This window comes from Equus caballus, chromosome X (genome assembly GCF_041296265.1).
Source record: "Equus caballus isolate H_3958 breed thoroughbred chromosome X, TB-T2T, whole genome shotgun sequence".
Lineage (NCBI taxonomy): Eukaryota > Metazoa > Chordata > Mammalia > Perissodactyla > Equidae > Equus > Equus caballus.
This window is the reverse complement of record NC_091715.1, coordinates 126,674,525-126,702,117: the sequence shown is the minus strand read 5'-3', so window position 1 is coordinate 126,702,117 and position 27,593 is coordinate 126,674,525. Positions and strand designations below refer to the sequence as shown.

The 27,593-nt window shown below is 42.5% G+C and overlaps 1 protein-coding gene across 3 annotated transcripts in view; it reads left to right on the top strand.

Moving 5' to 3' along the window:
• Positions 1 to 27,593, top strand: part of HS6ST2 (heparan sulfate 6-O-sulfotransferase 2) — a 273,272-nt gene that overhangs the window by 226,307 nt on the left and 19,372 nt on the right. For 2 of the 3 annotated variants that reach the window (XM_070258687.1, XM_070258688.1), the window contains one exon: positions 5,750 to 5,836. The exons of the other annotated variant lie outside the window; for it this stretch is intronic. In XM_070258687.1, the coding sequence (XP_070114788.1) occupies positions 5,750 to 5,836 (87 nt within the window). The remainder of the gene's footprint in view (positions 1 to 5,749; positions 5,837 to 27,593) is intronic. 3 annotated transcript variants of the gene reach the window in all.

The following is a 27,593-nucleotide window of genomic DNA, read 5'->3' as shown; positions in this document are numbered from 1 at the left end:
GCACAGACCTACACCACTGATCATGCCATGCTGTGGTGGCAACCCACATACAAAATAGAGGAAAGATTGGCACAGATGTTAGCTCAGGGCTAATCTTCCTCAAGCAAAAAAAGAGGAAGATTGGCAATGGATGTTAGCTCAGGGTGAGTCTTCCTCAGCAGAACAAAAACCAAAAATCAAAAAGACAATGCCTGAAGTCAAAAGAAAAGAAAAATTAAGATGGATGACGGAAGAAACACTAAAAATAATTGAGAACAGGCAAGAAGCAAAAGTAAAACATGACAAAAGCAGGGTTAGAATCCTGAATGAGGTTTTTCAGTGACTATCAACATGGAGATAAAGAAAAGTACTATAATGGCCAGTGCAAAGAGGTAGAGGAAAACAAGAAAAAAGGTGGAACAAGAGGTCTCTTCCAGAAGATTCAAGAAATCAAATGGAAGTTTAAGCCTAGATTGACCAAGAGGGAAGCACACTATCTGATCAGGAGAAGATAAAGGAAAGGTGGAAACAGTACACTGAAGATCTACACAGAAGAGACAAAAGGACGACAGATGCCTTTGAAGAAGATTCCAATGAGGAAGAACCTATAATTTTAGAAAGGGAAGTGAAAACTGCCCTGAAAGTGCTGGGAAGAAATAAGTCACCAGGGGTGGGTGGGATATCGATAGAATTATTTTAAGCCACAGAGGCTGAATCTGTCAAAATCCTAACAAGAATATGCCAACAACTATGGAAATGCAAACCATGGCCTATATAGTGGAAATGCTCAGTATACATCCCAATCCCCAAGAAAGGAGATGCCAAGGAGTGCAGTAACCATAGGACCATTGCTCTAATTTCCCATGCAAGCAAAGTGATGCTCAAGGTGCTGCAACAAAGACTTTTACCTTGTATGGACCAAGAAATGCCTGATGTCCAAGCTGGATTTCTAAAAGGGAGAGGCACACGAGATCTAATTGCAATTGTTCATTGGCTACTGCAGTGCTCCAAAGAATTTCAGAAGGAGATTAGTCTATTTTATAGGCAATAGTAAAAGCCTTTGACTGTGTGGATCATGAAAAGCTGTGAGCTGCTTTGAAAGGAATGGACGTGCTTCAGCACTTGATTGTCCTGATGTGTAACCTGTATTGTGGACAAGAAGCCACTGTCAGGACAGAATATGGAGAGAAAGAATGGTTTCCTACAGGCAAAGCTGTCAGACAAGGGTGCATTTTATCTTCCTGTCTGTTTAATCTGTGTGCAGAACATATCATACAAAAGATTGGGCTAGACTCAGATGAAGGAGGAGTGAAATTGGTGGAAGAAATATCAAGAGTCTAAGATATGCAGGTGACACCATCTTACCGGCGGAAAGCAGCAATGTCAGAAGTGACATCTGATGATAGTGAAAGAAGAAAGTGCCAAAGCAGGACTGCATTTGAACATCAAGAAGGCAGAAATCATGACTACAGAACTACACAGCTTTAACGTAGACAATGAAGACTTTGAAATTCTTAAAGATTATGTTTCCCTTGGTTCAGTCATCAATGTAAATGGAGGCCTCAGCCAAAAATCAAGAAAAGGCTGAGACTTGGCACGGCAGCAGTGAAAGAATTAGGAAATATCATCAAATGTAAAGAAGTGTCATTAGAGACTAAGGCCAAGATTATTCACACCCTCGTATTCCCAACTACTCTATGTGGGTGTGAAAGCTGCACAGTGAAGAAGGCTGACAGGAAAAAAATGGATTCTTTGGAAATATGATGTTGAAAGAGATGCCCTGGACAGGCAGAAAGATGAACAAGTCGGTCCTAGAGCAAATTAAGCCTGAACTTTCATTGGAGGGAAAAATGATAAAACTGAGGCTGTCCTACTTTGAGCACATCCTGAGAAGGCAGGATTCCATGGGAAGAACAGTAATGCTGGGAAAAGTAGAAGGCAGCAGGAAAAGAGGAAGGCCAAGTGTGAGATGGATTGACTCCATACAGGAAGCCATAGGCCTAAGTCCACAGGAGCTGAGAAGGGCTGTTGAGGACAGGACATTGTGGACATTACTCATTCATAGGGTTGCCAGGAGTTGGAGCCGACTTGATGGCACGTAACAACAACAACAAGCACCACCACACACTAAGTGCCAAATAAAAGATTTGTAGACAATAAGTATTATAGCCCAACTCTCTCTTCTGAAATACAATTTCAATTTCCTAGGGCCCTGAACATTAATTTTTAAAATTTCAGTGCTGTTGTAGTTAGGGCAGCACAACTATTTTTCATGGGTCTGAGATCAAAACAAGCTTAGGAAATCCTATAGGAAATGTGGAAGTTTCTGTATGTCACCTATCAAGAAAGTCAGTTGAGTGTGGTTGAAACCACTAGGTTCTTCTCCCTCAAGTACCTCTCTGACCTAAGAGAAAAATCCAGATTGGAGTGGCTCTGATTGTCATTTTGGGTTAAGTACACTGGGTGCCATGTCAGCATCAGATTTTTCAATCAGAAACACTTCAAAAATGCTGAAGAGTTGGGTTAGTCACAGTTTTCCCACCTGAATACAATGTGTATGATACTGCAGATTTTTTTTTTTTTTTTTTGCTTTTCTGATGTTGGAGACATTTTTGGAGCCTGTTGAAAATGGCTCACTTGATAGATGGAGATGGACAGCCGACCAGGCAGACAGAAGGAGTGCTGGCACTCATTAACTTTTCCTCTTGGGGTCTCACCTGGAATTGTTTTCATAGGCCTTTGATGAGGCTGGGTTTGAGGGAGGGAGGAGAGAATCCTATCCCCCAGAAGAGAATAGCTACTCAGGAGCAGTGAGAAGCCTGGATCCCTGCTCTCTGGAATTTCAGAATATAGCGTTTAAGATGGCAACCCAAAGAGGAGATGAAAGTAAAGCGGACTGACAGGTGGTCTAGAGACAGACAAAATGATGATAACTGGGGTAGGTCTCTTTCAGTTACATAGGTTGGAGTCCAGCCCTAATTCAGGGCAGCCCCCCAACCCCACTAATGTCATATACCTCAAATTTTCATCCATATATCCTGAAAGCAGGTGAGGCTTATTCCTGTAAGTCCCTGGGATTGCTGGATGTTTCAGTGGCCAGGGTCCTTAGCAGCATCTTAATCTTTGGGTCCTCGACCCATGTTTTTCCAGATCTCTGAGGCTCCCAGACAGTCTGCAGATGCAGGATGTTCTTTCTCTTTCACGGGGCACTTCTGGAAATCTCAGAGTCCTTCTGTCTCAAGGGTTCAGAATTAGAGCATCTTGTGTAGACTTATCTAGTCAGTCTGGAACTTCGGGGAGGAATGATGACTCTTTTTCCCTCAATGTTCGGCAAGTCTTTCTACATAACAGTCCTTAGTATATCTACAAAATTAAACTCCTGTGATGTAAACCTGCCGTAAGTTCTGCTTGGCCTCTGCTGCACTTTCAGATACATTTTCCCCCTGTGTGTGGACCTGCTATTTGCACGGAACAAACACTTTGAACTATTTGATTACTTTCACCCCTAGGTGCCATACCTTCCATATGTGATTTTTCTCTAAGAAAGTTTCTGTTTTTATTCCCCTCAGATCTGCACTTACAGGATTTGGCAGTAGGTCAGAAGAGTCCTTATTCCTATCTTTTAAAGGACTACTACTCCAGGACCACCCCCCTCCAGCACAGCAGTTAGCAATGATAAGGCTGCCACTGCCAGCTGACGGCTTTCCCTGGTGTCCTGAGGTGCCCTGCATTGAGCTTAAACACGGTCACTTGTTATGCAGATTATTTAGGACCCTTGCGCCCAAGGCCTAAACATGGGAATTTAGCAGTGGGAATGAGTGTTCTTTTTATTCAAAAGAAAGTGGATGCCTGAACTTAATGACTTGGAGAGTGTTGAATGACCACCGTCTCTGAGCCTGGTAGCATGCAAGATCAAAAGATCCCTTGTTTCAGAATGCTTCCAGTACAGTTTCCCACTGCCTTCTGGTTGAGTGAGGGGCTAGGAGGAGGAAGGCTCAGTGGCCGGTGACCAGGGTGTGAGAATGAGGAAATTGAGACCTGCTTGAATCGTACAACATGTAGCATATTGTGTCCTTTGCACCAGACTGCACCGACCCTCTGGAAGAGACAGTTCTGAATTCTTCTGAGTTACAGTCTTCCGTCCAGTTGTTCAATATTATCACTTAGTTTCTGAGCTTGGTTCTGGATGGCGAGGGTAGCTGGGATGGTCCCAGGACGGTTAAGGAATTCTTTGCCAGGAAGTCATAATGGATGGGCAGAGGCATCACTCGGTGAGTTCTTCAGTCCCCACTGAGAACATAGCCACATTCTAGTGAGTCTGTGAGCAACACAGGGAAATGGTCCCTGCACAGTATAGAATCCAAGCACTTGTCTCAGAGGGCTTCTGACACCTTCTCTGTGGTAGAATGTGTGCCTACTCTCTCCAGAGCCACCCACCCCAGCAGAAGGATTGGAGCTCACCTTGGTATCTCCCCCTTCAAAGAACTGTTTTTTTGGTCCTCCTGGACACTGAATCCTACCTGCTGAGACTTTTGCTATCTGTCTGATTAGCCCTTGTCTGTGCCCACACATATCTGTATTACTTTTGCAATCACCAGGAACCCATGACTATCTCTTGTTCCCATCACATCCATGTAGCCATTTAAAGCTGATAGGTACAGGGCAGAATATCTTTTGTGACCGCCCCACCCTACATATAAATACAGCTACTTGCAGGCGCCTATTTCTGAGGTACTTAAAAGATTCATAAATATCTGGAAAGCTCTTTGACAGTTTCAGAGACAATATTCTGCCTTTGGAAGGCTCTATTATACTCATTGAAAGCCAAGATATGCATTTTTCTCTTTTACCTTCACTTTTCATAAAAGGTTATGCTGACGTAGATCTTACTAACAAAAAAAATCTTCCTGATGAAATCAGGATAAATAATTCCACACATCATCAAGTGGAGAGAAAGGCTTTGAATTAGTTTCCATGGAAATCTGGAGATGAAGTAAAGTAATAATTTCAAGGCAGAGCAGCTGAATTGAAGATAATGGTAAAAATAGTTTGATAAAGAAAATAGAATAAAGTAATCAAGAAGACTCCAATCAATTATTCCTTTTTGTTTACCTTCAAGTGATTAATTTGTCTGCGTTTATTAACCTGATGAGATTAAGCAGGCCTTCTTAGTGATTTATTTTGTAATTGTCTCCAAGGTTTGACATAAGCTGTGGAGTTATTGAAGGTGGAGATTTAAATTCAATTACTCATGAAGCAGGTGGTGCTTCTCCTGAAAGAATATCTGAATTCATGGGCTTCCCATGTTAACATTATGAGTGAAAATTATTAATTCATCTGATAGTATCTCCCAAAGACTTTTAGAAGTCATTTGGCATCCACACACTTCGCTAAAAGTCAGCAGCTTCAGAACTGAACTTGTAATACAGAGAATCCAGACACTGGAAATAAAGGATTTTATGTTAAAGCTAATTATTTTATACAATTTCTTTTCGCTAGAGCCTCCCTTGGGGCCTGGGATGTGGTGCTCTCCTTAATGGAATCCACCAGCTCAAGCTTTGAATGCCAGAAGGATAGCTTTCTTTGAACTTGACCAATGGTTCCCACTCTCTGTACCTGTGAAGGGTACCACTGGATAAGATCATGCTTTATTTTGACAGGCGAGAGAGAGAGAGAGAGACCTTGAAAGTCTTTAAATGAAATGACTAATTGCTTTTTCGTCTCTGTGGTCGTTGTTGTATATATTTTTCTATTCTTTCTGTGGGTGTAGTAAGGATAGACGGGATTCTCCAAAAACTAATCCAGGTGCCACCTCTCCAGCATCCACAAAGGCCCGGAACACATCTAAGAGTGGGAAGTAAGTGAAAAGTGCCCTTGTGCATCTAACATAGCTATCACAAAGCCATGTGCTGTCCTCATTTTCTCATTCATTCGTATTCATTCAAGAAAGATTTGCGGAATGCCTTCTGTGTGCCTCACACTGGACTAGTCACTGGGGAACTTAAATGAGTAAGGCAGGTGTGTCAGGAATACGGGGTGCATGAAGGACTAAAGAAGGGAGAGGAGAGAAAGGAGAAAGTTAGGAGATGACTTTGGAAAGATAGCTTTTAGGGCTGACTGGGAAGGGCAAGGACTTAAAGCAATGCAAGATTTGGACTATGAGTTTCAAAAATTAAAGCAGCAGCAGTGGCACTGATCAATCATATTATGGTTTGCAAAATCCATGAAAATCTGTCTTGGATCCATACACTAAGACTTAGGGTTGATTTAGAAGAATCTAGAAAGCCATTCCACAAATGTCCTGGTTTAAGTACATTTACATTGTAACCATATCACTGATTTACATGATATGTATATTCCTTTCCTAGTAACTGGTATATATTGTGTCCTACCTGAAACTGTCTTTTTGGTATTGCCGAAACTTATATTAGCTGAATATTTGTGATGTTAGATTTACTTCTCTGGGCTAATTCCAGAAAGCAACATTGACTGATCTCTCCCTTTGGGTTCAGCGGAGCATGGCAATCTGAAACAGTGTGATCCCGTGCAGATGACATACCTCCAATTAGGTGCTTCTGCTTTGAAGTGGCTACAGCCCTTCGGTGAATGGCTGGGATCCTCTGTAAGCTCTCTCTCTTGGGGTCCTCTGTAAGCTCTCTCTCTTGGGGGTATGGGGCATTGTGACAGGCAGAAATACAGCCCACAAGCAGCACCCAGCCTACATCTAGAGAAAATGAAAGATGCCTTCATCATGCTAAAAGCTCTAATCTAGCAATAAGATATGTCACTACAAGAGCATGGCTTTGCAATGAAAGGTGAATTTGTAATGGTCATATATTTTATGTATTCAGCATTGGGCCGTAAATGCTGCACTTTGAATATGATCTTATATTCCATTCCCAAAGTGAAAGATCTATTGGCTGCCTTTTTTTCCCTCTTCTCCTCCTCCTGAATACCATTTCAGGTTTGCATATAAAGTTGAATGTGGGCTATCTTGGAGAATATAAAAAGCGGTGGTGAAGACATAAGACTAAATCTCAGAGCAGTTAGGACTCGTTTCAGTTATTTATCGCCGAGCACCACAATCAAAATGCTGTATAAATTATGAAGGAAGGGAATTGATGCACACATTCCCAAGCAGCTGAATGTTTCCAAATTAGTCCCAATTCATCGTTAGCATACACTCTCAGTTAACAGAGATGGCATTGGTGAATGCTTTTAACTCCATGCTTGCAGAAATGGCAGGCCCTGTCTGGGCACCTTGTACGCACCTGTCACACTGACAAGTGCAGGACACAATCTCCATTTATTAGACCCTGTGTATAATTATGGATGTTTGTGATTGCTGTTGCATTTCGAAAGGGGTGTTGTTTTGTGTTTTTTTGGCTTTGCAGGAACCAAATCTTTTACCTTTTGAGTGAAGAATCTCAGAGTGAGTCACAAAAGGAGCAGTTGGTAGAATTTGAGTTAAGATGACATAGAGAATGCATACCTAATACCATACCCAGGTTGTGAGCAGTAGGAGGCCTGCATAAATACATTCTTAAGTAGATAAACATGATCTTATATCTCACTTGCTGTATTTGGACATATCCCAAGCTGCGTCGCACATTCTGAGCCTAGGTGTCTTTTATTTGCCATGTGTGTGACTCACAGATTGAGCTAGTTCTTTTGAATTCTTCATTATTTTGGTTGGTTATTAATGAAAAATAGAAAAGTTCTCCAATATCCAATAGCCTCTTCATGGGTATGTGTGTCAGGTTCCCTTTCTCTTACTTATTTCCCATAGTTTTCAGGAGGTTTTATGTAATTCTTTCTCCGCACATGTTCTCCTTCGTGGGATATTTTTGTCAACAGGAGCAGTACTGACCTTCCATGAAGATGGTGAGACTATCGGGGACATTTTTCACACTTTCTAGAACAGTGTCTATTAATGTTTAGGCACGTGTGTTATAGTTCAAAGAGACTAGTTATTTCCTCTGTATTTTCTTGGTTTTAGAGTGTGTGGTGGTGAGGGAGGGCGCCCCAGGGCTTTTCCCCATGCTGCGTTTTCACAACAGCCAACATTGAGGGTGCTGTTTTTCTGGGTTTTCTCATGTTATTTGACCTAATGACAGTGGGATTTGGAGCAGTTTTTAAGAGTTTATATATGTTATTTTGGGACCAGATACAGGCTAGGAGATAGAAGTGTTCTTTTCTTCTTTGAAAAGAAATTGTCTCTTCTTTTTTGAAGAAACAAAAAATGCGGAAGTCAAGCTGCCTCAGATGTACATCATGGCTAAAAATAATAATAACTAATATGTGTTGAGTGAGTGCTATGAGCCAACCTCGGTACTGAGCACCTGATACATTTTGTCTCTGATCTTCATCCACCAAAAGCTCACAGAATAGGCGCTATTATTATTTCTATTTTATTCATGAGGAAATCGAGGCTTGGAGAGGATATCATGTGCCTACATAGGGTCTCCAAAGGAACAATTTTGGTAAAACCCTTCTTTAGCACAATAACTAAAATATGTTGAGCTTTTACGTTGTGCTGTTGTGCTAGACCCTGGGGCTACAAAGACAAATACAAGGTACGATAGATGCCCTCAAGGAGCTCATAGTCTTAGTAGAGGAGACAGAGGACGACGCCGTGGTCTTTACAGTGAGACAGTCACAGGGTGCTCTTGCAGCCAAAATAGTCACCCCTAACCAATGCCAGGGTTGGAGTGGGGAAGACGTCATGTGGGGATCTCAATGAAGGCTGTTTTTGAAAAGTGACTCCTGAACTCCTTAATTTTCTTCACTTACCCCTCAGGTAGCAAGGCTAGGTCAGAAGAGGAAAATACAAATTAGTCACTAAGGTGGACAGAATCCTCTAACGTTGATAAGAATGTGTTGAAGTTGTGGATTAGGTCAAAGCTAAAACTGAACGGCCAATTCTGCCTTTTTTCCGACTTCAATCCATTTGGAGCCAACTGAGATGCAGTGTAGCATGCTGAGTAGCTTAAGAAACCTACAGCTTGAAAGTTGTGTCAGTTCTGCTTGCTCTGTTTCATTGCCTGGATCTGAACCTGGGTAGCCAGCCCTCTGTTTCAGGGAGGAACAGATGGAATGGGATATGTCTGAGCAGCAGAGCCAGACTACTCTGGCAATGACTTTCAGGGAGGTACATGCAATTTCTTCTGTGCCAGCAGTGAGCCAAATTGACAGGACGGAAAAAAACAATCAGTGCAGAGGCATACCTCCGAGATCAGGAAGCATAGGTTTTGCAGAGGTTGACTCATGACCAACCAGGCCAGGCCACCGCATTGAACCTCACATTTGGTTCCCCTTGGTAATGTGAATCTGTTATTCTATCCAGCACATCAGGTTGCAGTCAATCCATTTGCTGACCCCTTTGGTTGTTCCCAGCAAGCACTTTAAACTCTCAAGGCTGAGCATACATGGTAGCCACAAGGAGCCGTTACAAATCTTCATTTTATATCAGAACACTTTCATACTTTACATGAGACCAACTTTTTGCTGAACAGATAAGGATACTAGGACTCAAGAAGGGTCAGTCACTTTCCCAGAGTGGCACATCTAGTTCGTAGCCGAAGTCAGCCTAGAATCCTAGTCCTCTGATGCTTCTCCTGTGCTCATTCTACTACGATGCGTGCTACAGTTCTTCTCCCACATAGCAACATACTTCAGCCAGTCACACCAAAGGAGACCTGGAACCTGGTCTCAGGATGTCCAGCTGAGCCCTCTGACCTCCATATGCCACGATACCTGTGTAGGTGGGTTTTGTCAGCCACTGTGAAAATGAAACCTTGGGGAGAAATGCGAATCAATCTACTTTTTAAAAAGCGTAGCAGTGGTGATGATGAGAGGAAATAGCATGCACTTCAAACACTTCACTTTTTCTCTAAAATAACATTATTCTGGTTGTGTTTGGACAGTCACTCTTTCTCAACATTATTGTTGAGCAGTCTTCAGCCTTTAACACACCCTTTCATCAAGGAAGTAATAAAGACAACTCGTAGATCACTACAGCTATTCTTCCTCAAATCAGCCAACCAAGGCTGAGGGTGTGTGTGTGTGTGTGTAACATTCAGAGGCATCCATTTAAAAATTAGATTGCAGGCAGTTGCAGATGACGATGGAAATCAATCACTCCTCTCAGCATGAAATGTTTTTCACGTGGGCTCAAGCTATGGAATGACAGGGACCGAGTTCAATTTTGCAATACTAGTGAAGGCCATGAATATTACAGGGCCAGAGCGGAGCACCCAAACACAGTGCCTGGTAAATGACACCAAAATTGTTGAATTAAGTACCATAAATTTTGGCTTAAATGAATTAGGCTAGGGGAAGGGAGGGATGCTAAAATGGAGAAAAAGGAGTACAGAAAGGGAATATGAGATGACCGAGTCAAACCTTGCTCACTTCACAAATCTACCCAGAGCCGACTCCAGTAGCAGATGCCACAGGAAGACGGACTCCAACCTGTCTTGCCAAAATTGTCTCATAACAAACAGATCTGTTTATCTATTCAGCAGTCTCTAGATGAGAGCAGTCAGGAGCACATCGCTTCATCAATAAACTAAACACACTAACACTCGTTTGGTTTTGGTTGGCAGGAGCCAAACGAAAAACTTTCCTGCTGTAGAAAGAAGAGGTGAAGGCTTGTTTGCTCTGAACGGACTCAGCATGGTACATTTATGTTCAGTCTCAGCTGTTTGTATGTGCACCGCTGGAGTCTGAGTCCTATATGCTATGATCTCCTGATTGTGTCGTTTCCTCTCATTGAGAGCCATATATTTCTTCCGAGACAGTAGGCTGTGACTACTAAAACCCTTAGTTTTGCCTTTGTGTATGAAAGTGTGTGTGTGCATTTTTACTTCAAAATGGTTGTATGCTATTCAGGGAAATGCAAATCAAAACTACACTAAGATATCACCTTACACCTGTTAGAATGGCAAAAATATCCAAAACCAAGAGTGACAAATGTTGGAGAGGCTGTGGAGAAAAAGGAACCCTCTTACACTGTTGGTGGGAATGCAAACTGGTGCAGCCACTATGGAAAACAGTATGGAGATTCCTCAAAAAGTTAAGAATAGAAATAACTTATGACCCAGCCATCCCACTACTGGGTATCTATCCTAAGAACCTGAAATCAGCAATTCCAAAAGTCCCATGCACCCCTATGTTCATCGCAGCATTATTCACAATAGCCAAGTCATGGAACCAACCTAAGTGCCCAGCAACTGATGATTGGATAAAGAAGATATGGTATATATATACAATGGAATACTACTCAGCCATAAAAAAGGACAAAGTCGTCCCATTCACAACAACATGGATAGACCTTGAGGGTATTATGTTGAGTGAAATAAGCCAGACAGAGAAAGACGAACTCTGTATGACTCCACTCATAGGTGGTGGTTAACATATGGACAAAGAGAACTGATCGGTGGTTGCCAGGGGAAAGGGGGTCGGGGGAGGGCACTAGGGGTGAAGTGTACCTACAACATGACTAATAATGATGTACAACTGTAATTTCACAAGGTTGTTAACTATCATAACCTTAATTTAAAAAAATGGTTGTATGCTATATAAACATAGCAATCAAATAGCTAAATATTCAACTTTTCAAATAATTACTCTAGTTTTATGTGACGACAATGTCAGTGGTGCCTTAGTTTAGCTATTAGACTAAATGTCATATCACAAAGGCTTATGACAAACCAAAGCATTAAACTGATTGACCTCTCTCGCTATCTCGCCTTCTCTCTCCCTCCTCCCATCTCTCTCTGCAATTGCTCCTTTATAGAAAAAGATAAATGACAGAAACATAAACTGATGTCAGAATGTATTTCCAAAAACAGCTTTTAGTAGAGTGTTCCCAAGAATCAATTCATTTGTAGCCTAATTGCCTTTCCTTCCAATATTCCCCATCCAGGATAGTGTGAGACCTTTCGTTACAACGAAAAAAGTCAAATCTATGCCAGAAAGTGCATTCATTAATAAGGCAGGGAAGTAGCCTAAGGCGTTTGAAAAAGACTTTCAGTAACAAGGAGTAAATAACACACAGGCTTGACACACTTTGAGATTTAACCTAGTGCTAACCAGCTGCAGCACAGGGCTGTTGAAAGATCTCTTTAAGTAAATTAATCATGTAGCCTTGTGTGTATTTGAAAGGACATCAGCTTTGGAGTCAGATAGACCTGGATTTGAATCTTGGCTCTACCACTGATTAACTTTGTACCTACCTCATTGGGCTGTTGCGAGGATGAAATGTCATAATCCACGTAAGGCTCTAATAGTGCCTGGCACATGGCAAGTGCTTAATAAATGTCAGCCAGTGATTATACTTGATTCAGCTGCCAACATCTTGCAGCTGGGGACAGTGTGACCTGGCCAGTATGATTCTGACCAAATGAGCTCTGGCTGGCACAGCTTGCCTGGTTATCTCCTTTGCCAGCTCTGGAAATGGGGAAGCAGAAGCTCCAGCACCACTGGCACTATATAAATAATGCCCGCAGATTGGGTGAGACACAAAATTAAAGGAAGAAACAGTCCAGCCGTGGAAACATTTCCTAGCAGGTACACATGCATCTCTGTGATGGTTAGGATATAGAGTATACTTACTAACATAATAAATGCCTCCCAAAAACCTGACTGTCCACGCTGGTCATGGCTCTACAGCTTAGTTAAGAAGAGTGTTCTGCTGATGGAGCGGTGGAAAGCAGGAGCCATTTTTCTCCCTTCTCACCTGCCACACAAAATCATGGAACCAACAGCTGCTCTCTGGAATGGGGTCCTCAATAACTCTTTTTTCCCTCTGTAATAGACTTGTTGAGAACTCTCGTTTGCATTGTTCTGGCAGAGCTCGGGGTTATGCCTGTTCCCAGGTGCTGGCTGGACTTCCGCTCCTCTCTTTCCCACTTGAGAAAGCCTCCATTTTCCTCCAAGTGCTAAGTCTCTTTGTCTCTGTCTCTCTATTTCTGTCCCTGTCTCTCTCCCTCTCTCCCTCTCTTCCTCTCTCTCTTTTTCCCTCCCTCATTCCCTTCCTCCCTCCTCCCTTCATCTATCTGTGCAGCCATTCATCTGTCAATGTTCCATCTGTCCTTTCACCCCAATATTTTTAGCTCTCAACTCATCTCTTTCTGAGCTGAGGAAATTGCAGAGGCTAAATAAATGGCATCTTCTAAGGCCTCTAGGCCAAATGCGTGTTTTTCAGACAACTAACCAATTAAACATGGCCCACTATGGTTTGCAGTACTAAAACAGTATGGGAACACAGGGCAAAACTGATGTGCTATCCAAATAATTATTATGAATTTAACAGTGACTAAAAATCTAGAGTGTAGAAGCATTTAAATGTTGAGTAGTTTTTAATTTTATGAAATTCAATTTATCGGGTTTTTTCCTTTTCTGGATTATGCTTTTGGTATTATATCTAAGAAATCTTTGCCTAACCCACAGTTGCAAAGGTTTTCATCTATGTTTTCTCTTAGATGTTTTATAGTTTTAGGTTTTACATTTAGAGCAATTATCCAATTTGAGTTAAGCTTTCTATATGGTGCAAGGTTAGAGATCAAGGTTTTGTTTTGTTTTACATATGGATATCCAGTTGTTCCAGTACATGTCTTGAGAAGAATATCCTTTCTCCATTAAAGTCCCTTGACACCTTTGTTGAAAATTAGTTGTACGTATATTTATCCTTAGGCCAATTCCGCTCTGCTTTGATTACTCTAGCTTTATAATAAGTCTTGAGATCAGATGGTGTGAGTTCTTCATCTTTCCTTCTCAAAGTTGCTTTGGATATTCTAGGTCCTTTGCATTTCTATATGAATTTTAGAATCAGCCTATAAATTTCCAGAAAAAGAGAAAAAGCCTGCTGGGATTTTGGCAGGGATTGAGTTGAATCTGTGTGTCAAATTTGGGGAGAACTGACATCTTAAAAATATTGAGTCTTCCAAGCCATGAACACAGTGTCTCTCTCCATTTATTTACATCTTTTTAAATTTCACTCAGCAATGCTTTGTAGTTTTCAATGTAAACGTATTTCTTATCTTTTGTCCGACGTATCCCTAAGTATTTCGTACTTCTGATGCTATGGTAAATAGTATTGTCTTGTTTCAATTTCTGATTGTTCATTTCTAGCATATAGAAATACAGTTGATTTTTGTATATTAATCTTATGTCTTGCAAATTTTCTAAGCCCACTTATTAGTTCCGGAAGCTTTGTTATAGATTCTATTGGATTTTTTACATAGACAATTATGTCATCTGTGAATAAAGCCGGTTTTGTTCTTCTTTTCCAATATGGATGCCTTTTTTCCTGCCTTATTGCCTGGCTAGAACCTGTAGTACGATGTTGAGTAGCTCTGAGTTTATTGGTGTATAACTATTTTCTACCCATTTAACTTTGTAAAAAGACACATATAACAAGGGAGAGAGAGTTGAGCAGTGGTAGTATCCTCTAAAGATGCTGTTTTGGGGACAAATGAATGATTGGTGCCTTTATCAGAAGGTCAAAGCTATACTCCCAAAGTACAGCACAGACATTCTTCGGAGAAAAAGTGGATCTTATTCATGGGGAGGAAAAGGAGAACAAAAAGCAAAAAACAAAATGAAAAATAAACCCTAAAGTTCATAGAATCACGCTCTTCCCATTATTCTCATTCTCTAATTCATATTTTCTCTCTCCCTCCCTTCTCCCCTCTCCCCTCTCTCCGCTTTCTCCCTTCATGAGTTCTTTAAAAGAAGTGGTATAAGATAATGGTTAAGATGGCAAACTCTGGAGCCCAGTTGTTGCTTTAAAATCCTGACACTTCTCTGGGCAAGTTACATAATCTCTCTGGGCGTCAGTTTCTTCACTTGTAGAAAGACGATACTAACAGTGCCTGCTTCATAGGATTTTCTCGAGTATTAAATTCCTCATTCATTCAAAAATGTTATTGAGTGCTTGCTGGGTACCAGGTACTATTCTAGGCTCTGGGGATACAGAAAAGAACAAAACAACCAAATTCCCCTGCCCTTACGTCCATTTTAGTGGAGAGATATAGTCATTAAATAAGTAAAATGTATAGTATTTTAAAGGGGAATAAGTCATAAGAGGGGAAAAAGCAGGACAGAGGGATAAGGAGTGGTGCAGGCAAGAAATTTTTAAATTTAAATAAAGGGTTGAGGAAGACCTCACTGAAGGGTGCACATTTGAAGGAAGGTTTCATTTATTTCAATAAGGTAATACATGTCAAGGAATTAGAACTATTCCTCACATATAGCGAACATATAATACTGCTTTTATTAACTACAATTTATTAAGTGCTTTCTATGTGTCAGGCATCATGCAAGGTGCTTTACATAATATTATCTTGTTTAGTCATTACAATAGGCCTCTAAAGCAAACATTATTATTAGCTCTTTTTTACTGACAAGGAATGTGAGACGACATTGACTTCTTCCAGGTCACATAGTTAATAGGTGATGGGGCCAAGACTCCGACCATGTCTGGGCTTGTCTCATGAGGCTCAGTTCATCCATCCTTTCTTAAGGTGCGCTTTGTGATAAGGGAATATAGTAGACCTAGATTCACAAAGATTCCAAGACTGGTCCTGCTGCTGGAGGTTTTAGTTAGAGGGAATAGTATTGAGTAGATAAAATGTTCTGCAAGGGCTGTGAAGTGTGTTGAAATCTCAGACTCTCCTTACTATTTCAACATGGAAAGAAGGCTGGTCTTGCCTGAGACTCCACCCCCAGCACCTGGCTCTGGCACTTTGACTACTATGTGTGTTGTGTGCACACAACCTGAGAAGGGAGGAGTGGGGAGAACAGAAATCAAACTACATTATTGGTCAACGGCTGTTACTTCATTACAAATCACGTTTTCACGATGGTTGCTTGCTAAACATTAAACAAAAAAGAAAAATGAGGCCGGACTCAGCTCACTGATGATTGAACTGTAAATTTTGCCTGGAAAATGTTGGTGATGCTATAAAATTCAGGCCACCATCTGTTAGTGCTTGTTTGAAGTAGCATTTGTACTGGATGATTAAGATGTCACATGCATTTGAAGCACAAATCATCAGTGCATGGGTGCCTAGCATCCCTGGAAAGATTGTGGATGGGGAGGACGGTCCAAGAACGACATCACGTTGCTTGCAGGATATATTTATATGATATTACAAGCCACTGTTTGAGGTCACTTGAGTGGGGTTGAGTGTGGCAGGAGATGGGGACAACTGAGAAAACTGGCTGCTTGAATTGACTGGATAATTTAATCAAAATGATCAGTTGGCTAGTCCTGTGCAGTCTGGCAGCCCCGACATGTGTGGCCATCACTGCCTGCAAAGCTCAGAATGCATTTGGGCATACACATGAGGGGGGAGGGAAGCAAGTGTAGTTAAGCTCGAAATTCCTAATAACAATTTTAAAAAACATTACTTGTATAGTTTTATATAGTTTGGAAACAGCATTCTTATCTGTGACCTCATTTACTTTCACCAACAACCCTATGGGGCAGGAATTATATCTACAACTTACAGATAAAAAAAAAACTAAGTCCGAGCAAAATGACATATTTTGCCCAAAACCACATAGATAGTAAGTGGCAGAGCCGTGATTGAAACCAGGGCCCATTCTTCTGTAAATTGTAAATTATTTTCCCCATTCCATAGAGCTCCAGACAGGCCACTCTGAAATTAGAGTCAAATAATTTTAGGTAGCTGATAAAAAAAAAATGCAAAACATACTTGACATGCAGGTAGAGAACCTACAGAACTCATTCCCAACAAAAGTAGTAAAGACTGGCAACTGTGAAAGCCAGAAATTTTAAAAGAAGCAGTAACACTTATTGAGTGCTTCCTATGCACCAGGCCCTATTCTAGGTGGTTTAAATGTATGCATTTTCTCATTTCATCTGAAAAGTACCCCATGACAGTGGTTCGGGAAGCCATCACTTGCTTAGATGGAATGGATCGTGCCCACTCCTGAAAGTTCCCTTTTGGGGTGGATGTCCAGGGACCTGAGCAGAGACAGGCTCTTAGCATGGCTGGATTGTGGAGCTGAGCCACGGTAGTGATTCTCCAAGCCTTGAAATTGAAAGGGTTTTGCTTTTTTGGCATCAAAGATCATAATTGACAGAAGTAGGAGTGCTCGGCTTGCTTCCAAGTGGCTCCTCAACAGTGTCCCTCTTTCTCCTCATTGTTGGGGAGGAGCTGTGTGCTCCACAGGCTTTAATGAGATGCTCTCTACCCAGCCTCTGCATGTTTACATTCATTTTACTCATTCGTGCCTAGAGAACCTTCGAGGGTGATAAAGCTATTGTGTGCCTTCACAGTAGGCACTAGGGCACCTGCTTCAATTGTGATGTTTGTCAGAAAATAGTATGCTGCCACTAGCCACCCACATTACTCTCCCAGGACTGCTCCTCCTCCTACTGTGAAACACAGATAATCCTTCTTGTCATCCCTCCTAGCATCACCAGGAGGGTGTGAAACAAGCAATACCATGTCTCTAAAGACCTTGCAAAAAATAAGTAGTTACACATACTGTCTTTCTAGTGGTTTTCAGGAACTTTGGGAACAAGTGCATCTCCACATTAGCAAAGGTGACAGATTCATACTCTTTTTCCCTGAGAATGTTTACCATCCTTATGCCAGGTCTGTGATGGTTGCCCCTATTATCCCACAGTACCAAATATTCATTTCTCTACTCTCTTTCTTCAGCAGCCACATTTCAGGGACTAGTTAGACGTAACCAGATTTGTCCTTGTAAACACATCCAGTCTGGAGACTGGGGATTTCTTTATCTGAGTATCTCGATGTCTATCACCCCCTTGGTGGCAAGGAAGAAACAAATGCGTAGTATTGTGGATGGCTGTTTATTTTTTTCTTCTTTCTGTAATATGGGAGTCTGTGTTCATTCATTACCAAATGCAGTGGACAAGGCATTTGGTGCTAAGAAATAGAAGTACAAAGAAAAAAGTTTCTTCTCTCTCCCCTACTCCTCACCCTGCAAATGCCTCCTGGTGGGGAATCTGCCTGCAAGTCACCATTCTCCATTCCTACTTTGGCTTCCAACAGATGAAAAAAGGTTGAAGGTGATCTAAAGAAGCTGGGCTCATAGAGCCATTGCAATGCACTTACCATGCCCTTCCTTTGTGTGGATCAGTGATTTTCAGTTTATGTTCTGTACAGCTCTTGGGTTCTGAGGCAGGACCTCAGAACCTGCTGAAAGTAGGGGTGATGGGGAGTCTGAAGTGGTAAATAGATGGGGCTCCAGACCTCTGCTCCACCCCTTCCTGAGTGACTCCATTTTAATCTGTTTTATATAGTGGGGTCAGACTATATAAAGCCCTGCCGCTTAGAATAAGTTTGATGCCAACTGCTATAGACCCAGCCTGAGAATGCTCGGGGAGCAGAGTATGGAATAACCTTTATCCACCATGCCCTAGCTCCCCAATGGCAGGCACAGCAGCTTTGGCTATTGGGCAGTCGTGCAGTCCCCTTTCTCAATTCTGCAAGCTCTTGCAAACAACGACAACCAAAAGAAAAAGGAAGAAAAGAAAAAAAAGAAATGCTTCCCTTCATATGGCCAAATTGCTCAGAACCAGACTGACAGGTGGTTGTTCCCTGAGATTACAGCCTAAACCCAGGCTGAACCTGAAATACTTGGAGGGAAAAAATGCTGCAGGTTTTGAGTAATGCTCCCCAACTGGCTTCTGCTCTGAAGACTAAATGAACACACACTATTTCCACTCCATTTCCTTAAACTGGTCTCTGTGCTAGGCTGTAATGAAACCTGCAGGGGAAGAAAAGGCCATTAGCTTGGGGAGAGGATTATTATTTTAGTTGCTTAAGCCGTCCTATTCCGGAAAATAGTCAGGCAGATGTTTAGGCCAAAGTCTATATTGTTAATTTGAACGCCATTAGAAGGTCCATGAGTTTTTCTAATATTTATTCATTGTAGGTATTTTATATACTCCTACACACAATTTTTTTAAACTCTCCAGTGTTTTATTTTATGTTCACTGACTAGTTCAACCTTATCACCAACTATAGTGTCATCATCAGCTCCAGCCCCCTCTTGGTTATACTGGTCTCCTCCTTGTCTGCCGAATGCCCTTTTTTTCATGCCTTTGCACAGTCTTGAATGACCTCCATCTTTCAACTATACCTGTCTAAATCCTAGTTTATTGGAAAGAGCTCAGTCTTTCAAATTAGATAGATATGGGTTTGTATTCCAGCTCTGGCACCTTGGACAATTTGCTTAACTTCTTCGAGCCTCAGTTTCTTCATCTTTAAAATGAGGATAATAATTAAACCTCCCTCTCTACTAAAGAGTTTTTGAGGATTCAGTGAGATAACTTATGCAAAGCTTCTGGTCGATACTGGTGCTCATTAAATAGAATTATTGTTACGACCCATATTGCAAAATACAATTAATATGCCACTTCCTCCTTCATGTCTCTCCTGATGTGGCCTGAGAGCATCTCTCCCTTCCCTTGAACAATATCCACTTAGCATTTAACCAGGCACCAAGATGTGTGTATTAAATCAATCAGCACGTATTTATTGTGCATCTAGTATGTGATGGGCACAGTACCAGGTGTTGGGGTGGGGTGGAAGTACAGAGGTGGACGTGAGAGAACGAGGGGAGGAGGTGGAGGTAGCAGGGCTGAAATAGGCACAAATTCAGTCACTGCTCTTAAGCATCTTATTTTCCAGTAGAGAAGATGCTCATATACACAGACTAAAATCCAAGGAACAGAGTGATGTGCTCTGCAGGGAAGGTGCAACCAGAGATGTGGCTGGAGGACTGTGGATGCTGGGCAATAAAAGGAAAGACAAAGTGCTGGAAATAACAGCTCTCATTATTGTTAACTTTGCCCCCTGTTTGCTGATCTCTCTAGCTAGCATGTGGCTATGGCTCCTAAAGGAACAGTGGGCATAATTCTTTTAACTTCCACAGAGCATGCAAGAGTACATCAGGAGCTCTCAGTATATGCACTGATACGAGACACTTCTGTAAAGTGTCCTTAGTAAACAGAATAAAATGTCTTCAACATACCCCGGGAAGACCATCTATTCTCTTGTTTCATCTTACTGCAGGGGCAGAAAGTGAACGCACTGTATCTCAGTATGTGGAAACGTTAAAATGACTTCGCCTTATTTTTTAAATGAATAAATGAATAAATAAATGAATCCTTCTCCTTGAACCTTAAAGATCCTCGAGCTTGTTTTAAACAAGAGCATTGTGTTGGGGGTTTTGGTACTGAACCAAGTGCAGGACTCTCCTCTCCCCTGAGCCTGTGATAGTACAGACAGGTGCAGAGAGCAGTTCTGGGATGCTCTTACCCATAGGCCTCTTTACTTCAACCCACCACTTGTCCCTCTTTCCAAACTAGTATCTGGGAACTCGTGCCTGATAGCGCTTTTGGTGGGTGTTAGAACCATCTTGGTGCTAACCATCTTGCCATAGCATGCTGCTGCCGGGCCTCTTGGAACTCATATCCCCCTCCCCATCTTTGCACGCAATCCCCCTCTTCCTGTTCATTTTCCTCCCCACTCCCCGCACAGTAGTCCTTAACTTCATTAACTGAGTCACTTACTCAATAGTATACCATCCTTTTAAGGCAGATTCCAATGACTTGGAATTTTTCCTGATTGAGCCTGGGCTGGACACAAGCAGCAATGGGGGAAAAACCCTGAAAGTCGAAAGACTGGGGTTCTAACCCCAGACCTGATCCTTACTAACTCTGCCACCTTAAGAAAGTCACCTAGCCTCTCTGGATCTCTGTTTTCTCTGCTGTTAAATGTAGACTGGCTTTGCTGACTGAAGTAGAAACAAATAGCTAGACAACCCCCTATCACCACTATCCACACAAATAATGGAGCTAGAAACACAGGATCTTTTCCAGGTAATTTCCTACTGCCGCATTTTAAGGGTGGTGGGCTGGGAAGATGAGTTTTGAAAGGGGGGAAGTAATTCACATCTCCCAAGATAGTGTTTATAATGGTCTATTAAGAACACATTTAAAAGAAATGGCCTGAGTCTGTAGTATTCTACGCAGGACAACAGGCCAGTTCAGCCAAAGTGGTTTTTGAATAGGCCCATAAGCCAACCCCTTTTAGTGAAAAGTAGAGCTGCTTTGCAGAAAGCAGAAAAGTGACATTTTCTCCTAATACATTTAAAAATGGTCACTTCACCATTGCCAAACTTCGTTACCACTCCCAAGAGCTACGGCTTCAAGATTAATGATCCTCGTCCCAAAGAGAAGGCCGTGACTGTTAAAAGAAAACAAATCAGCAGCGCATGCTATTTTCTATTCTGCATTCTTTGAGAATTAATGTCAATAATACTGTTGCAACAGTGTTCAAAATAAAGGATGGAGTTTTCTAATTGTCCAGTAAAAAAAAGTTCCAAGGCTGAATCCCCAGAGAAAAGACCTGAGTTTAAATCATTAACACCACAAATCTCGATAATTGTGGAGTGTGTGCAAGCGCCTTAATCAGGATGGTATGTCTGAGTGGTCTGTTTTAATTTGATCACACTGATTAAGTTTCTGTAAGCTAATATATGTTGCATTTCCAATTCAATTAAATGAGAATTTCCTGCCATTACTAGATATTACCAAAATGCCCTGATGGGTGAAGACTAGGCTTGGTATTTTCAATTGCTGCTGAATTCCTGATTATATAATCTGTGTATTAAATGAAATCAATGAAAGCTCAAATTAAATTCAGCGAACTTTGAGGAGTTAATATGTTTTCCCCATACTTTTGGTATATTTTCACCTCGAGGTGTGGAGCACATTAGTTGGAACTCATTGATTACCTTTAGCGATAAATTTTCCAGGGCTCTCTCCCCTCATATACCAATTCCTAGAACAGTCTATCCTGTTCAAAGGCACTGTAAATGTGGGTGATGAATAGGCCCTCTCTCTATTATGTATGTATTATAGTTGTGCCTCTTTCGGCTGTAGATAAGAGCTATCTTATGTAAATGAAATTGCTTTGTAAATGTAAATGCCTATTGGGTCATTGATCACCCTGGAGATGGAGGAAACAACAATACGGGAGGTGTGAAAGAAACTATCTAGGGACAGGAATGAAGAAAATTGCTAAGTGGGTAAGAGATTGAATCGATGAAGCTAGAGAACTTTGTGGAGGGGAGCGGGAAGTTACTGGGAGAGGAGTGGCTTGCGCCTGCAGAGCCCTCCGAAGGCCTTGCTTTCTTGAGGTCCTGAAGACTGACTACTGAAAGAGAAATGGACCTGGTGGGTGTAGGCTTGAAGTAGGAGGGACTGAAAAGGAAAGCTGATTTAATTGTTAAGTGGGACCGGGGCACTGGGCGTGCCTGTCTCCAAGTCTTTTCCACGTCTCAACAACTCACAGGGGTTGTGACAGTCTTATCTGAAAATGGCCCCTTGGGGTGACAGTCACTTGCCTCACCCTGGAGGAAGAGGGTACGGGATAGACCTAGTGCTGCCAGTTTCCATGTCCTAGCAGCGTCCTCAATTCCTTGGATAGTGTCAGGAGGCAGGCAAGCCCAGCAGTGAACACAGGAACCATCTGGGCGAGAGTGCCCCTGGAATTTTCGCACAATATGCTAGGTCCTTTTTATGGATTGTGGATGTCAAAAGCTGCTATAGCCAAATGTGTGACTCACAGAGTAACAAAGCCCTCGAAATCAGTTTGTAAGACATCTTGAAGATAAACAAGCGGGAAAGGCTTTCTATTTTTGCCCCACTTTTTTTAATATCCCGCCTACTTCCAAAAACTATTTGAAGTGACTTCCAAAAGGCTTCCTTACTCACGCCTAGGAGTATTTAAGAAGTATTTCTTAAAGTTGAGCCCATGTGTATCATATAAATAGAGAAGAGTGATTATATAAGGACGTGAATATATCAGGAATTTCTCACTTTATACAATAGATAAACTCTGGTGGAATTGTTAAGTGAGTGAGGTATTTGGGGCACTTACTCCATTCTTTCCTTGGGTGTCCTTTTGGTTCCTTCCTCCAGCATCTGCAGTCTCTAAACAGTGCCTTTCCTCCCAAGTAAAACTTCCCTGTCTCGTAGCTAATATCTGCAATGAAATTTATTTATTTTCTAATAAAGTTGTTGTTAGTGCCATTGAGTGAATTTGGACTCCTAGCGACCCTGTGTACAGCAGAGCGGAGCCCTGCCTGGTCTTTTTGCGCCACCCTCTCACCTTCCGGTGCTATATCAGACAATGCTCCGCTGCTATTCATAGAGTTTCCATGGCCACTTTTTTTGGAAGTGGGTGGCTAGATCCCTCTTCCTAGTCTGTCTTAGTCTGGAAGCTCCGCTGAAACCTGTCCACCATGGGTGACCCTGCTGGTATTTGGAACACCGGTAGCCTAGCTTTCGGCATCACAGAAACACGCAGCCACCACAGTGTGACAACCGACAGAGACAGTGGGTGGTGTGATTCCCTGAACAGGAAGCAAACCTGGGCCGTGGTGGTGAGAGTGCTGAGTCTTAACCACTAGACCACCAGGGCTGGGTTTCTAATAAAGTACGTGCTAATAAATACGAACTAGTGACTATAAAAGGCTTAATATGTCAGTCTCCCTAACGCTCAAAGAATTTCCTGTAATGGCTGGAAAGAGATTTGGGGACAGAAATAATGCTGTAAGAGTTGATCCCAACCCCTAAAGAGTGTGCAGCCTAGTTACAGGAGAAAAAAAAAAAAGCATATGTAAAATTCAGGGAAAAGAGTCAAGTGCTACCTCTAAGAGCACTTGGAGCTCAGAAAAGGGAAAGAGCAAGGTCTTCAAGATGGAGCCCCATGCAATGTGAGAGCCATTCAGCGTGCCCAACAAGTCAAGGATGGCTACTAGAGGAGATAAGAGCCCGTGTGGACAGGATTTGGATCATAGGAGGAGGGAGAGCGTCTCCATCTGCCTTCCCCTCCATCTCCCTCCTCTTAGCCACCTCCACACCGTCCACCCCATGCCACTCGCATCACCTCTTTCTTTCTACTCTACTTTCTCCTCCCTCTCTGCCCTCCTCTTTGTTCTCCCTTCATCCTTTTCCTTACTGACCCCTTGACTCCCCTTTCTTCCCCTTCCTCCTCTCCACCCCTCTAACCTCTACTTTCCCTCATTCTGTTCTTCTGATGAGTCCTCTTTGCTCCTCCATCTCTCAGTCTCCCTCAGTTTGTTGTCACATCAGCTTAAATAAGGCCCAGTGGGAGAAATGGGACCCAGGAACCCTAAATGTGGGTACCCCTCCAAAAAGCTTAAGCCTGGTAGAGGACTAGTGGATCCTCAACACTGCTTTGAGAAATCACTTTTCCTCTCATTCTCCTGCTGGAGGGACCAAATGCTCCTAGGTAGGCGTGGTCTTTGTCAAACTGTGTCTTTGGCACCCATCTCTCCTCCTTCCCCCACCCTTTGGCTTTGGCCTTGCCCCTCCAGCATCTGTGCAACCACTATTAGGAAATGAATGAAGCTAAGTTGTTCGAGGCAAAAAGCTAACAATGTGGGGCAGCAGGAGAGTGCTTTGTAAACCTAAAAAAGAAAGAGGTTTTCCTAGGAGCTTCAGGAGGACAAGAAAGCCTTCTTACCACAGACATGGGACACTTGAGGAAGAATCCAAGTAGCGTGTCTGAAGAGAGAGGCTTTTCAAAAAAAAAATCTCTTGAGTAAGGCAGTTTAGCATAGAGCTTAAGAGCATGAGCTCTGCAGCCACCCTGTTGGGCTTTAAATCCCAGCTCCACCTCTTACTAGCTGTGTGACTTTGAGAGAGCTCCTCAACCTTTCTGTGCCTCAGTCTCTTCATCAATAAAAAGAGGATGATAATATTATCACCTGCCTCAAGGGTGGTGGTAATAATTAAATGAATTACTTCGTGTTAATCACTTAGATTCCTGCCTGACACATAGTAAAGGGCCCGTGAGCACTTACTGTAATTGTTTGAATACGGGTGAATGCAGGACTTCTTTGAGGCCTTTAAAGACTGCCTGATCCATGAGTCAGGTTTGCTAACGTGTTTTGTGCAGAATGCTTTTCTCAGTATCTGAAGAAGCTGACCCAGGGTAGAGCAGGGATCACTGTAAGCCATTTCCAATGTCAAGGGCAGGGGCACCTGTCCTGTTGCCCCCAGAACCACACAGTTTGCATGCGTGCTTCCCATGGGTCTCAATGGATGAGGACCAAGTAAAAACTGCCCATAACCTAGCCAAACCTGACTCTGAGTGGACGGCTCCCTCAATATGGCCATAAAGATCATCCACAGTCCTCTGCTAGATTGATTGCCTTTATCATTCTGAAATCAAATGTTGAACGGGTAGGTAGCTCCAGAAACTTGGGCTTCTGATGACATTTAACAATGAAAATTGTACCTGGAAAGAGACAAAGAAATGCTTGGGTGTAAAAATAGAGAGAGCAAATCGAAAATGTAAGCAGATATAGAACAGTCTAATTTCTCTTTTGTAAACCTTCAACTTCCAATTCTACCTAATATATACCTATGCCTTTTGTGGCTGGCTAACGATCCCACAATGGAGGCGGAATTCTTGAGCTCATTTTCCTTGATTCCCTTTCACGTCTTTAACCTGGTAGCATGGGAAAATATAGCTCCAGCCTCCAACCCAAGACCAAATCAGAAGAGGTGTTGGGCCATTGCTTTGTCTTGGAACCTGAGTCTTGGTTTGGTCCATGGAGGTGTCCTTGTGAATGGCGAACAGCTAACCGGCACAGCCATTGCAGTCCTGGAGCCTTGGGAGGAGTTCTCAGAGCTAAATAATGTTTCCTTAAAAGATCCTGAAACGTGTGTGGGGTAACACATATTTTATCATAGTTATTCTGGCTCTGCGAGTGCAATGAAAATGTTAGCCTTGGCATATCAATCGTGTTTTACAGATGACTGTAATTTCCTGAATGTCAAAACTCCAAATTTTTCTACTAAGCAAACTTTTCAGTGGCAAAACAGATTGCCTCCATAATGTATCACTGTGGGCAGGAAAAATGAAATCTTTATGCACTGTATTATGAATCAATGAGGCATTGAGATTCTTGGAAGGGTGAGTGGACTCTGGAAAATGAAAAACTACCGCTATTCCATCTCTGCAAACCGCTGCTCAGGGAGTGGAGGCTTCGGCGGCAGTCAGCGTGTGAGCTACAGAAATATCGGATTCAAGTTGAAGCTAGTTCCTGCCTTTCCCCGCGTTTTCATGGGGTAAATGTTGCTATCAATATTGTGTGAGTCGGGGCAGTTAACAAACCCTCCTAACACAATTCCCTTTGCTTCTGGGATAACGTCTCTGTTGGGTTATTGATAAAGGGAGCCTGAGAGGACTGCACATTTCATTGAGAGAAAAATAATATTAATGGCAGATAATTGTGGAATGAGTACCAGGTGTCCTGCATCGTACGAAGCACTCTACACGGGTTATCTCACTGAAAAATCACAGTGCTGTGAAGCGGCTGCTCACAGATGAGGAAACCAAGACGTAGAGAGGTTAAGTAATTTGCACAAGGTTACATAAACTGGGGCTTGCTTCCAGAACTTTCTGACGCCAGAGGCTGAGCTCTTAACTACAAAGAATTTATCAATGACTGTTTCTCAAGAGCCTGGGCCGGCAAGATCCATGGGGAAAGAGGAGAAGAGATAGAAAGAGAACTGCTCCTGCCCTCTTCCCAAGAGGCCCACAGCCTTGGAGGGAAGAGAAGACTTAGACATGAATGCCTACATGACAAAGCCACGTGTCTCTTAAGAGAAGTCCAGATAACCCTTTCTGGAGGTTCAAAGGAGGGCATGCCTGCTTCAGCTGTGGACATCAGGAGGAAGGAAGCCTTGAGAAGATAGTCCTATTTGGAGAGACAGAAAGAGAGGAGCAGGCAGGTTGTGCCTGTGGGGACCAGCATAAGCAAAGGCGTGAGGCAGCAATGTGAGGCCAGGAAAGAAGAGTTTGGTTTGCTTAGAGTGTGGGAGTCAATGTGCAGGGGGGCAGTGATAGGATGGGAGGATACGACTGGACCACTAATTTAGTGATAAATCGTGGACATTATTCAACTAAAAATCAGTCTGCTTAGTTTCTCTGCAAAACCTCGTGCTTTTACCCTTTCTTTGCTTTCTCATTTACTTTTAAACCAGAGACTCCTGTCAGACCTTAGCCCCAACAGAATTCTAAGGCATCCAAGTTTGCCTTTGGCACCCTCAGTTTTCCTTCTCGGCCTCCTTTTCCTTCCTCAAAACTCGTTGCCCGTTTTTCTACATGCCCTGCATACCCTCTCGCCCCCTCCCCCCACTGTGGGATCCGATTATTAAACCCATAGGAGGGATATCTTAGAGGTCGTTTAGACCTTCCCCCGTCTAAATGACTGAGAAGTCTTAGTGGCTTGTGACCCTCCATGCCCCACCCCCGCCACACACAGGCAGGAGGCAGATCCTTAAACCAAATTAATAAACCTTACATTGTGGCTTCCTGGCTAACTGAGAGGATGGAGCTGTGCTTCCTAGCACCCCTGAAAATCACGCCACCCCACACGGCTGCACATCCTGTTAGGCTATTGTAGAAAGCTCTGCACTGCTTCACGCAAAATTCCTTTCATTCTCAAATAAATGAGCAAAGTGGCATAGGGTAGCAGAATGAGTCTGGATGTCT